This window comes from Mobula birostris, chromosome 3 (genome assembly GCF_030028105.1).
Source record: "Mobula birostris isolate sMobBir1 chromosome 3, sMobBir1.hap1, whole genome shotgun sequence".
NCBI classification, from domain to species: Eukaryota; Metazoa; Chordata; class Chondrichthyes; order Myliobatiformes; family Myliobatidae; genus Mobula; species Mobula birostris.
In genome coordinates, this window is record NC_092372.1 from 31,167,444 (window position 1) to 31,181,930 (window position 14,487).

General features: G+C 40.8%; 1 protein-coding gene across 1 annotated transcript in view; it reads right to left on the reverse strand.

Moving 5' to 3' along the window:
* The window catches only part of npr2 (natriuretic peptide receptor 2), a 160,866-nt gene that overhangs the window by 49,457 nt on the left and 96,922 nt on the right, over positions 1-14,487 (reverse strand). Inside the window, exon 13 of the mRNA XM_072252432.1 lies at positions 7,519-7,590. Coding sequence (XP_072108533.1) covers positions 7,519-7,590 — 72 coding nt within the window. The remainder of the gene's footprint in view (positions 1-7,518; positions 7,591-14,487) is intronic.

A 14,487-nucleotide genomic window follows, 5' to 3' on the forward strand; every position in this document is an offset into this window, starting at 1 on the left:
TAGTGTGCGTTGCTCCAGATCCCAGCATTTGCAGAATGTCTTGTGACTCCATTTTGCTGCAGAAACTCAGTGGGTCCTGCAGCATCTTCGGGAGGAAGGAACTAACAACATTTTGGGTTGATACCCTGCATCAGGACTGAGAGCAGAGAGAGGTGAGATGGTGTCGTAAGTGAGGAAACAGATTCGATAGGCCTCAAAAAGCGAGGACTCTGGACACAGTCTTGGTAGTAAAGGATTTTATTTACAGAAGGCAAACGTGGGAAAAAGTCAACAGAAGCAACACGCACACAATTCACAGTAGTCAGATCAGCAATAAAACACACACGGACAATTAATAAAATCGTGTGGGAACAAAGTACATGCGCGCGCACACGCACACACACATACAACCACGGGAAAAGTCAATATGATACGCGACACCCTTGACTCTGTGCCGGCACGGCTCTTCTGCTTAGGGACAATATCCACATTCCCAACCCTATTCAATGCACAACTCACCAACGGCAGGGTGGTCCCTCGGAGGTAGCAAAAAAAGAGAGAGAGTCAAGCACACGTGGCTTCCTTTACAGTGCAGCAGGGCTGATGAGCCCAGCCCAGGTGAAGCACTGAGCCAATGGCTCAGTGCCAGCAGGGTTAAGCTGATTACAAAGGCCAATTGCCCGAGGTCAAGTACAAGGCTAATTAAAGGGGCCAATAGTCAGGTGTGCATTGATGGGCGAGGAGGGGTCAAACCTTGATCGGCAGGTGGCGTATCTTCCGACCAGGTAAATGGGCAGTGCTGTCACGCGACAGTCACGAGCCCTCCAATACAGATGGCTAGTATAAGGAGGAGAAAGAGGGCGACGGGAAAGGTTTCTGAGGAATTGGTGGGCCGAGGAAGATGACAGGCAGATCATGTCAGGTAGAGTAGGGGAGTAGTGGTGGTGTTGGAAAACAATGGCAGGTGAAGGAAGGGGAGGGTTACATCAAACACAGGTTTCCTCCCCTTCCCCAACACTGCAATCTGATTCCAACCGTTGTTCATCTTTCTCTTCTAATGATTCCCATTCTCACCTTCTTAGCAGTGTCCAGGACTGGTAGCACTTTGTGTTCCTGCTTATGTCCCTCCAGCAATTGCCGCCTATCTTCACACTCTCCTCACTTCGCTCCATCTGTTCTTTTTTCCCCTTTTTCTTCTCTCTGTCCTTGTCTGCTTCCATCTATCATCCACCTGCCCTGACTTCTAATCCCACTCACCCTCACCTCCCCTACCTGGGAGCTACATACAGTGACGCACCAGATTACACCCAGCACATAATGTACATAGAACTGATTAACACAGAGAAATTGGTTCAGTAGTTAAGTGTCTTTTGTATCCTGAGTCAAAACCCAACAAGTACCAACACAATATTGCTGGAGTTATCAGATCTTGAATTTGACTCTTTCACAAGATCATAATGCCAAACAAAAAATCTCCACACAGTTTATCCAATATAAAGAGCTCAGGATTACAAAATTAAAAATGATTACTATCTTAGATGTCCATCCCCGAACAATCATGTTAGGAAAATCATGTCTATTTGGGCAGAAAAATGGCTGAAAGATACTAATCAAGTTTGAGGCTATGCATTTGGGTCGGTGCATTAAGGTATGTTGTACATGCAGTCGGTATGAGGATCTTGACAGTGGAGGGAAAAAGGTATCTTGGCACATACATCTTCAGATCCTTAAATATAACAGGAAAGAAGATAAGGGTGGTTAAAGAGGACTATGGGATATTTGCTTAATAAGCTGATGCAGAGATTACAAAATCAAAATATAAAATACCAATTTATGCAGGAATTGTCTTCAGTGTTAGATTTAGTGATAGCTTGATCACTGTCTTCTTCTTCTTCCATTCAAATCCTATGGCCTCTGAGGACCTTGATTCAGGTTGTGACAGAAGGTGCATGACAGTGTGTTCTCTCCAAAGTCAACATTAGGTACTTCCAACGCATGGACTAAGAGTTCCATGTGTCATCCCGAATGCACTTTCTCTAGTTATAATTATTCAAAGCTAGACAGACTCTGGCATTATTCTAATATATTATAAGAATTGCTAATGTGGCCCTCCTACTTAAAAAGGGAAGGAGGAAGAAAACCAACTTGCTAACCTAACAGTATTAGAAAGGCAAGCAGTAGTAACTATAATGCAAGATGTACTGTAATAAAAGAATGTCTTTAAGAAAATAATAGGATTGAAGTCAGCCAATGTATTTATATGAAAAGTAAAGCATATTTTGGCTAATTTGCTGAGGTTCGTGGCTGAGGGATGGGCAGAGGCAGGGATTCAGATTTCTGGATCATTGAGACCTCTTTTGGGGCAGGTATGACCTGTACAAAAAGGACGAATTGCACTTGAATCCCAAGGGGACCAATATCCTGGCGGGGAGGTTTGCTAAGGCTACTGAGAAAAGTATAAACCAGAATTCTTGGGGGGTGAGAACCAAAATGAAGAGACTGGGGAAGAGGAGGTTGGCTCACAAAAAGGAAAAGCTTGTAGACAGTTCGAGAGGGAGGATAGGCAGGTGATAGTGAAGGGATGCGCTCAGAATGAAGGTTTGAGATGGGTCTATATTAACACAAGGAGTGCTGTGAATAAAGCGGATGAGCTTAGAGCGTGGATCAGTACTTGGAGCTATGATGTGGTGGCCATTACAGAGACTTGGATGGCTCAGGGACAGGAACGGTTACCTCAACTGCCAGGTTTTAGGTGTTTCAGAAAGGACAGGGAGGGAGGCAAAAGAGGTGGGGGTGTGGCACTGTTGATCAGAGATAGTGTCACGGCTGCAGAAAAGGTGGACGCCATGAAGGGATTGTCTATGGAGTCTCTGTGGGTGGAGGTTAGGAACAGGAAGGGGTCAATAACTTTACTGGGTGTTTTTTATAGGCCGCCCAAGAGTAACAGGGATATCGGGGAGCAGATAGGGAAACAGATCCTGGAAAGGTGTAATAACAATGGAGTTGTCGTGATTTGTCTCCCTAGAGCCAGAGATTTAAATGGGGTGGAGTTTGTTAGGTGTGTTCAGGAAGGTTTCTTGACACAATATGTAGATAAGCCTACAAGAAGAGAGACTGTACTTGATTTGGTATTGGGAGATGAACCTGGTCAGGCGTCAGATCTCTCAGTGGGAGAGCATTTTGGAGATAGTGATCCTAATTCTATCTCCATAGAGAAATAAGAACAGACAGATTAGAAAAGCATTTAATTGGAGAAAGGGGAATTATGAGGTTATTAGGCAGAAAATAGGAAGCTTAAATTGGAAACAGATGCTCTCAGGGAAAAGTACAGAAGAAATGTGGCAAATGTTCAGGGGATATTTGTGTGGAGTTCTGCATAGGTACGGTCCAATGAGACTGGGAAGTTATGGTAGGGTACAGGAACTGTGGTGTACAAAGGCTGTAATAAATCTCATCAAGAAGAAGAGAAAAGCTTACAAAAGGTTCAGAGAGCTAGGTAATGTTAGAGATCTAGAAGATTATAAGGCTAGCAGGAAGGAGTTTAAGAAGGAAATTAGGAGAGCCAGGAGGGGCTATGAGAAGGCCTTGGAGTGCAGGATTAAGGAAAACCCCAAGGCATTCTACAAGTATGTGAAGAGCAGGAGGATAAGTCGTGGAAGAATAAGACCTACCAAGTGTGACAGTGGGAAAGTATGTATGAAACTGGAGAAAATAGCAGAGGTACTGAATGAATACTTTACTTCGGTATTCACTATGGAAAAGGATCTTGGTGATTATAGTGCTGACCTGCAGCAGACTGAAAAGCTTGAGCATGTAGATATTAAGAAATAGGATGTGCTGGAGCTTTTGGAAAGCATCAAGTTGGATAAGTCACTGGGACTGGATGAGATGTACCCCAAGCTACTGTGGGAGGCAAGGGAGGAGATTTCTAAGCCTCTGCCGATGATCTTTGCATCATCAATGGGGACGGGAGAGGTTCTGGAGGATTGGAGGGTTGCGAATGTTGTTCCTTTATTTAAGAAAGGGAGTAGAGATAGCCCAGGCAATTATAGACCAGTGAGTCTTACCTCAGTGGTTGGTAAGTTGATGGAGAAGATCCTGAGAGACAGGATTTATGAATATTTGGAGAGGTATAATATGATTAGGAATAGTCAGCATGGCTTTGTCAAGGGCAAGTCGTGCCTTATGAGGCTGATTGAATTTTTTGAGGATGTGACTCAACACATTGATGAAGGAAGAGCAGTAGATGTAGTGTATATGGATTTCAGCAAGGCATTTGATAAGGTACCCCATGCAAGGCTTATTGAGAAAGTAAGGAGGCATGGGATCCAAGGGGACATTGCTTTGTGGATCCAGAACTGGCTTGCCCACAGAAGGCAAAGAGTGGTTGTAGACGGGTCATATTCTGCATGGAGGTCGGTGACTAGTGATGTGCCTCAGGGATATGTTCTGAAACCCCTTCTCTTTGTGATTTTTATAAATGACCTGGATGAGGAAGTGGAGAGATGGGTTAGTAAGTTTTCTGATGACACAAATGTTGGAGGTGTTTTGGATAGTGTGGAGGGCTGTCAGAGGTTACAGCTGGACGTTGATAGGATGCAAAACTGGGCTGAGAAGTGGCAGATGGAGTTTAACCCAGATAAATGTGAGCTGGTTCATTTTGGTAGGTCAAATATGATGGCAGAATATAGTATCAATGGTAAGACTGTTGGCAGTGTGGAGGATCAGAGGGATCTTGGGGTCCGAGTCCATAGGACACTCAAAGCAGCTGCGCAGGTTGACTCTGTGATTAAGAAGGAATATGGTATATTGGCCTTCATCAATCGTGGAATTGAATTTAGGAGAAGAGGTAATGTTGCAACTATATAGGACCTTGGTCGGACCCCACCTGGAGTACTGTGCTCAGTTCTGGTCGCCTCACTACAGGAAGGATGTGGAAGCTATAGAAAGGGTGCAGAGGAGATTTACAAGGATGTTGCCTGGATTGGGGAGCATGCCTTATGAAAACAGGTTGAGTGAACTCTGCCTTTTCTCCTTGGAGCAATGGAGGATGAGAAGTGACCTGATAGAGGTGTATAAGATGATGGGAGGCATTGATCGTTTGGATAGTCAGAGGCTTTTTCCCAGGGTTGAAATGGTTGTCACAAGAGGACACAGGTTTAAGGTGCTGGGGAGTAGGTACAGAGGAGATGTCAGGGGTAAGTTTTTTTACTCAGAGAGCGGTGAGTGCGTGGAATGGGCTGCCAGTAACGGTGGTGGAGGCGGATATGATAGGGTCTTTTAAGAGACTTTTGGATAGGTACATGGAGCTTAGCAAAATAGAGGGTATAGGTAAGCCTAGTAATTTCTAAGGGACATGTTTGGCACAACTTTGTGGGCCGAAGGGCCTGTATTGTACTGTAAGTTTTCTATGTTTCTACATTTCTATAAAAATGCAACTGCTAGAAAAGATAAGGGGAACCTGTGGAACTCGGGTAGTTGAATCTTTAGGAGGCACCTAATAATTCCCATAAGGAGGTTGACCAACAAGATTAGAGCAAGTAGAATCAGAGTAATATACCAATATAGGGTGAGAATGGATTATTGGATTGGGATCTAAGTGCGAAAACAAAAAAAAAAACCCTATTCAAGTAAATGTACCAACATGGTGTCACAATTCATTATCAGACAGAGACCTTAGTGTGAGAACAAAAAGTCCTATTCAGATTGACAGACTGTGACTTGTCAGGTAATGCACAGGCCAATACATGGGTATAGCTTTTCATTATTCCTTTCAATGATTTGTGAATCAAGTGCTGTATCTCTAAGTGTGCCAACAGTATCAAACGAAGGGAGATTGTGAGTATGGGGGAGGCTGTAATGTGGTTTCATAATGAACATATTGTCAAAAATTGAAAGATTAATCACTTCAATGTACTTGAAAAACAATAGAGTATTTGTTAAATGGTGAGGGATGGGTGATGAAATTTCAAAGAACCTTGATGTGCTTGTTAAGGAAGTTTGGCTTATGACCGAACACCCTAACAAACTTCAACAGATGTTCTGTTGAAAGTATCCTGACTTGTTGCATCATGGTCTGGTATAGCAATCTGAAGGCACAGGAATGCAAGAAACTGCAGTGAGTCATGGATTCAGCTCAAAACATCACAGGCACATTTTTATTTCTCCCGTTCATCGGTAGTATCTGCAGAAGGTACTGCCTCAAGAAGGCAAAATCTATCATCAAAGATCCCCATCATCCAGGTCACACCGGCTTTTCCCAGCTGTCATCAGTTAAGAGATACAGAAGCCTCAAGTCCCACACCACCAAGTTCAAGAACAACTACATCCCTCTGACCATTCATTTCTTGAACCAACTGGAACAACTCTAATCAATGCAGTTTAGCTGCTGCAATTATTTTCATTACACTAGTGCGTATATGTACTTGTGCATATGACAATAAACATCACTCTGACTTTGGTGTAGAATTAATTAAGAGAGAAAGGAAATCTTACTGCCATTGTACAGGACCTTGGTGAGGCTGCACCAGGAATACTATGTATAATTCTGGCTGCCTTACCTAAAAGTAGAATTAATAGAGGGTGTACAGAAAAGATTTACCAGATTAGTTCTAAAACTAGCAGCTTGCCATGTGAGGATAAATTGAATACAGTGAGATTAGGGTATCTAGTGCTTAGAAAAGTGATATAAAAATGGCCATATTAACTGGCTGATGCTGCGCCATGCATTTCCCTTGTAGAGTTATTGCTGTGTTGATCATGTCCACTGTGCCCCAAGTGGATGGATTCCACACCTCATTTTGGAAAGTAGCTCTTTGATCACAGGTATTGAGGACTCTCGCAATGATTCTTTCACTGGAGGAGGGAGATCCCTCTGTATTTATCTCTCCTCATGTAAATGGTCACCATTACAGCAACACACTCAAAGTGCTGCAGAATCTCAGCAGGTCAGGCAGGGCCCATGGAAATGAGTACAGTCAATGTTTCAGGAACCTTCTTTAGGACTGGAAAGGAAGGGGAGAGAAGCAGAGGCAAGGGGGTTGGGTAAACCAAACTACTGGAAGGAAAAATCGTTGTTGATGCCATGAAGTTGGAGAATAACACACGGAAAAAGATTAAGTGTTAGCATTGCAGGAGGGACACCATTTGTCTGAACAGTTCTGAGGAAGGATCACTGACACAAAATGTTAACCCTACCTCTCTTTCTACTCAATTGCTGGTTTCCAATATTAAAAAGAACAGAATGTTTAGAACTCTTTATAAGTACCTTTCTGATTAAAAAACATAAGCAAGTCTGTTTATAACTGTCCATATCAGAAGACATTCATTTGTCAGTTATAATTACCAAAATAACTATTATTTCTGGAGTCATGTGGACCCATGTTATAAATCTATTTTCCTAACAATTGATTCATTTTTGTCTTATTATGTTCAGCTCATTTGTAACAGATTGGAGTGGGATTTACTGAACCAATTTAATTATATACTTCATAATTCAAGTCAGCCCCTTCTATAATATATTGCTCTCTTATAACTCACCTTCACAATGTCATTAATTAGTGAATAGCGGAAGACCCAGTCAAGGTTAATACTTTCATTTTCAAGTATATCCTGCAAAGACAAAAATAGAAGGGATTTAAATTAAACTTATGATTTTCTTTCATTTGTAATGAATCTGCAATGATATCTATTCCTTAAATAGATATTTTCATATCAATATATTAAAATATTTTTGAAAAGTTTTCTCTGCATCCAAATGTTGTTTTTAAAACAAAGCCACTGTCAGCATGGTCTGAATGATATTGTAATAGGTACAAATTTAAATCTGCAGTCTTTGGCTTAGGTTGGCATTCAGGAGCAACGCTGAAGAAATTGACCCCAGTTTGGGGAAAGCTTCAGAGGTTGGAGGGGGTATGGTGGATGATGACGATAAAACTATTTCACCGAGCTATGCAAAAATATAACTAGGACCATTAACTATACTTAACAGCAATAAATTAAATTTTCAATAATCATGACCAAAGTGCAATGAGAACACTGATCGCATTTTATATTCAGTATCTTTTTTATAGTCTAGTCATAGAACCACAAAAATGCACTTCTGGAGACTGGATGGCTTAGAACTGTAGCTGATCAGAAAAAGAAACAACAATAAAGTCACTTACTACACTCTAAGATTCTAAATTTATTATAGAGAATAACTATAATGGGTGCAGCGGAACAAGCAAATTGAAGGGAGGAAGGTGTAGGAGGGCCCCATTTACTGATGAGGTTCTGTATATTATGACGGATGCTCCAACGAATGGAGAAGTGCCCTCTGCAGGTCAAAAGGGCCACCCATCATAAACAAGAGAGTCGAGCAAGCAAGAAGACATTACGTATGCGTCAGCATAATCTGCCCTCACTTGCTATTTTTTGTCATATTTGATAAGGTGCTAATTTAAACAAATAGCAATATTTTCAGTAATATAGCTGCACTTTACATGGGAAATATCTACCAATTATTTTATATTGTGGTGTATATTGCAAATGACATTGGTAGAGAACGTCTCTTTGATAGATATATTAAGCCAGTAATATAATTTTCATTGATATTTATATGGTGCTACTCAATGCTGCAAACTTTAGAAATCATTTGCTTAAATAAAATTCATCACTGAAACTTGTATGACATCAGCTCCAGACCATCAAATAGAACCTAAATTTATAACAGTATATTTATACAGATGAAAACAAAATACAGAATAAAAAAACAAACTTTAATTTTTCACTGAACAGTCAATTTATGATCTGTATTAAAATAATTTTCAAGTAATACATTACTTTTTTGTAGAAGAAGATGGCCAATAAGGGGATGAATGCCATTTTTCTGGGTGTGAAAGGTATAATGGCTTGTGAGTGCCAAAGGCTAGGAGGTGGTAAGCGAATGTGTGATAACAGTTGCCATTCATTGCAATTGCAGTTGTTCTTTGTGTTAAATTTGTATATAATTACAAACTGTATTTGGCTCATTGCTGAAGACACATCAAACCCATTCAAAATTTTGGTTTGGTTAACTAATGCCATTTGAGATTTTATAATTTATATTTCTAACATTTGATTAGGTTTCATTTTATTGCTCTTATACTAAAATACTACTTTCTCTGTATTGCTCACTTTTTCTAAACTGCTTCGATTCTTTTTCTCATCTGGAAGTCTGCTAGATATATATTTTTAAACTGCAGCAAGAATCTCTTGGCATCACCGTAAGTAATCTTGCTTTCAGTGCCTCTTCCATGAAGCTCAGAGCACATCTCAATTTACACGCACTATCACTCCTTTTAGTATCTTCCAACTTAGCCCTATTCAGCAAAATCACTCGAACATGATATTCACTCCAATTTAATCATATTCACTCAAATTGTTACCATCACCAGTAACAATTTTCCACCTTCCTCATTTCTAAATTGCTTCTATTTCATTGTAGCCAAGAAATGGCATTTCTTTTTAGCATTAATATGATTTTACTTGTTCTATGAATTATAACTTTTTGCTAAATTTTGTCATAACGTATGTATGATTTCTCAAATGTTGGGGTGCTGCTAGGTTTCTGCTATGTTCTTCGTCCTCTCCCCCCCACCCCCTTAAGCCAGGGGTTGCCGACTTTTTTTAATGCAACGGACCAATACTATTAAACAAGGGGATCCCCAGACTGGGAACCCTTGCTTTAAGCACTGATGTTTGGCACTTCTTTGATTGTTTTTTTTTTAAACTGTTTGTAACTAAACTCAAAATCATTCCATGTTCCTCACCACACTGGACTATGAATTACCCTAGGCCTGGTTATTAACTTTTCTTAATAGCCTTGTTTGTAAACAGTCCTACTTTATAAGAATATAGGGGCAAAGGATCAGGAGTAGGCTATTCAGCATTTTGCTACTTTCCAACATCTATCTAACATCTAAACATCTATCATTATTTGTTTCAAATATTCTCACTGATAGAGTCTCCACAACTATCCCAGGTAGAGAATTTTAAAGCATGTTACGTACACGTAACCCTGGGGAAAGTACCGGTTACGTGAACGCAACACTGTAAAAGTATCAGCAGCAATAGAACACACTTGGAATCTGTTTTTGATGTTAAAATCCACTATCTTTATTAGTAACTACTAAATATAGTAACTTAACCAGGTGATCAAAAGTTAGCAGTGTTATGCATATATAGGTGTATAGATAAAGTTCCCAAACTTATTCAAGCTCAGGTGGCAAGAGTTACAGTCTTATGATGGTATGTAAGAAAGTTCAGTTCCTCAGGTTAATTAATGCGAGATATTTGTAATCCAAAGGCGAATGTTGTAAGAAGGCAATTACGTCAATATTCCACAGATTCCACGACAGCAATACAAAATAACAATAGGAGTAGGTTTTATCTCCGAAGTTGCTTCACCCCACACACGAAGTATCACCAACAGTAGCTTATCACAACGGGGACCATCTTCAAGGGAACCACCACCCAGGCAAGGGTAGTCACACCGGTAGATTCCATACGGTTACCTCAAACACCGATGTGATAGCCACTTATCCAGTTCCATGACATACAAAATAACTCCAACAGTGATTTGCCACAGGGGTGCCTTTCTTCAGTGAACTACCACTCCCAGACAAGGGTAAACACACACATGGTATTCACAAAGGTTTTCTCCTCACCAGAGAACCCACTCCTGTGGATTAACTATGTGACAATCACACTTTCGTATTTGAATGGAATCAAACTCACCCTTACGGGCTACTTAGAAGACAGTCCAAACAGTGATCTCTTTATCACCAGGTTTCTTCTGTTTCAAACCTTCCTCTCTCCTCCTCTCTGCAAACATCTTCCAGTGGCAGTACTTTGTGAGAGTCGTTTATCAATACTCTGGATCGATCTCAACTCACCTCTTTTGGGCTACTGAAAGTTTAAATCAGCAACCCCACTCATTGGTGTCTTTCATTGATCGAAACCATCTCGACCTTGAGCATGTGTTTCTCTATGTGTGTCTGTAAGAGGATCATCTGATCTTGCTTATTCAAAACAAGCCACCAGAAACCATAAACATTCATTGTCCATCAAACAACTCCACCTCTCTCACCATAGTAACCAAGCCGTTTTGCAGTCAGCAGAAATCCAACTGTGTCCAAAAGTCAGTCTCATTCTCTTGGTGTTTCAAAGTGACAGTCCACAGAAAAAGTGAACCCCAGTGGTATATAACAAGCAACATGTTCCTGCATCTACCCTGTTAAGCCCATTGGAATTTTATATATTTCTTTGGGATCACCTTTTATTCTTCAAAAATGAAAAAAAGCATAAGCTCATCAGGTCAAAGCAGAATCACTTTCAAAGGAGATATCCGGACTGTGTTTCAGAAATTATTCTTTCCTATTAATATTTCTCCCAGCTTGTCAAATTTACATTCATCAGGCCTTAATTTATTTCAATAATTTCTTGAACCTCTATGTCTCTCACTCAATGTCAGCAAGATCAAGGAGCTGATTATTGATTCATGAGAAGGAAACTGGAGGTCTATGAGCCTGTCCTCATTGAGGGATCAGAGGTGGAGAAAGTCAGCAATTCCTCAGGGCTATTATTTCAGAGAATCTGTCCTGGGTTAAACTAAGGGGCTTGCCATTGCAGTGTGGTGTGCCTCCAATTTTTCAGATGGGTGATGCCTTCATATGAAAATGATTCATTTCCGTTCAGCTCAGAATAGAACCATATTTCTGCTTGAAGATGAAAGAAAACAAACTACTGAAGCTGCAACTTAATATCGTCCTTGTTAATGCACTTATTGGGAATGATATATGCAAGGTTAAATTACTGGAATATGGTTTAAAGTTTTATACTATTGATCCAGAGGCACAGCTTGAATCTCAACACAGCAGTGGTGAAATTTAAGTGCAACTAATCAAATAAACCCAAGAAGTGAAGCACCTTCAATTACTCCAAAAGACTGAGGTTTGGTAAAATACTGAAAGGCTTTTATTCGCTGTACAATACGACCTCCACAGTGAGTGTCTGCCCCCAGACTGAGGGGGAGGGGCAAGGCGAACACCTTTATACAGGGTTCTGTGGGAGGAGCCACAGGGGCAGTCAGCAGAGGGGTGTGTCCAGACAGGTAACCGAGTTACAGCATATATACATGGTTTACCACAAGAAGGGAAAGAATGTTCTTCTTGTCTCAATTGTATACAAGGATTTTAGTAAAGCCTGCTACAAGATCAGTCATTGCAGGCTGATCCAGAAGATTAAAGGACATGGGATCAATAGTGACGTGGTAGGTTTCATGTAAAATTGGCTCAGTCATTGAAGAAAAGAGTTCTGTTCCACAAGGACCTCTAAATGAACTGGATGAAAATGCTTGGACTGAGTAGCAACTATCAAAAATGACAAAAACTAGCTGAACTGTGGATAGCAAGGAAGGTTGTCAAAGGGTTCAACAGCATACAGACCAGTTGGAAATGTGGGCAGAGAAATGGCGGCTAGTGTTTAATCCAGACAAGCAGGACACTTAGGAACACTGATGTACGGAGAGGTCTAGGGAGCAAGTCCATAACTCCTGCAAGTGGCAATTCAAACAGCCAGCACTGCCAAGAAGGCATACAGTCTATTTGCCTTCATCATTTGGGGTGTTAAGTATAAATGTTGGCGGGTCATGTTGCAGCTGTATAAATCTTTGGTAAGGCCATATTCGAAAGTCTGTGTGCAGTTGTGTTCACTGCATTACAGGAAGAATGTGAAGGCCTTGGAGAGGCTGTAGAAGAAGTTCACCAGGAATTTGCTGCGATTAGAGAATATTAGCTATCAGGAGACAGTTGGAGGTAGAGGGACAACCTGATCTCTTGCGTGAAGGAGGATGACACCTTACTTGATCGAGGTGTACAAGTTGTTAACAGGGATAGATCAAATGGAAAGCCAGAGACTTGTTCCCAACCAAGGTGGAAATGATTAATACAAGGGAGCATTATTTTAATGTGATTAGAAGAAAGTATTCGGTGGGGGGGGGGGGGGAGTGTCAGGGGTAACTTTTTTGTTTTACACAGAGAGTGGTGGATGTGTGGAATGTGCTTCCAGGGGTGTGGTAGAGGCAGATATATTAGGGATATTTAAGAGGCTCTTAGATAGGCACTTGGATGATAAAAAAAAATGGAGGGCGATGTGGGAGCGAAGGATTGGATTGATCTTAGATTTGGTTAAAAGGTCAGCACAACATCATGGGCTGTGCCCTGTATGTGCTGTAATGTTCTACGTTCTATATAAAATTATGGAAGGCATAGCTGACAAATTAAAACAATAAATTTGTAAAGATAGAAGTTTAAGGAATGCAGGGGGAAGGCTGATGCAAAGGAGGCTAGATGGCACCTGAAATCACTAAGAATGTGAACTCATTCAAAGTTCAGAGGTCGAGGGAAGAAAGAAAGGAGAAACGCTTGTTGACCCACTCAGGTAGCAAACAATGTGGATTGTAAAATAAAGGTGAGGGGGTGGTAAAAGGGTGATGCTCATAGCCGAAGGATTGCATTGGTATAACATCATGGTAATTTGAGCACTCCAGCAGCTGAAAGTCCCAACTAGGGAGGATTTTTTTCCCACTTCCCATTACAAATACTGCACTTCCTTAAATAATAGGTTCCTCTGTGAAAGAAGTTGCTGCACTCTTGTCAAGGATGCATGATTACAGACAGTGTTGGTTTCATACACAACATATCAGCAAAAGGATTAAAACAACCTCAATTTAGTTAATTTCCTGCCCTTACTGGCACCATACAATATTCTGAACAGATCTGTGCATGCTAGGCCCAGACTAAGTGACCAGAATATTTGTGTTCAAGTCTGGATGGGGCAGTCATATAAAAACATTTTAGTCTGAGGTCACATAATAGTTAGCTGTGATCCTAACTTTCTGACATAATGAATTTGGGCAAAGCCAACAGCATCCACTCTAAATTTATAAAGGTTACAAAATGCATTGCAAATAATGGTTTCATTTACATTTAGAGATTTGATTTAGTTCAGTGGCTCTCATACCACCTGGTACCTAAAGACGAACAAATTAAATAGGTAGGAACGACTTTGGAATGTCAAACTTTTTTTCCTTTTCTCTTCCTGTACAGTATATAATTATTCTTTTCCTTTCTTAAAGAAGGCATCTACTGCTATCAGTAAGATAGTTTGGTCTGCCATGGCACAATATAGAAGCAATATATCCAAGTGACACAAGACCACAAGAAAATAGGGGAAGCAGGCTACCAGGCCCATCATACTTGCCCTGTCACCAATGATTTATTCTGGCCCCAACTTCACTCCTGTGCCAGTTTCTATAACCCTCAATTCCTCCTCCTACCTTGACAGTCTCCTCTGGTCAAGGATGACTTTCTTACTCTATTATTCTATTGGGGGTATTCTATAGGCCCCCTGCTAGCAGCAGAGATACAGAGGAACAGATTGGGAGGCAGATTTTGGAAAGGTGCAAAAATAACAGCGTTGTTATCA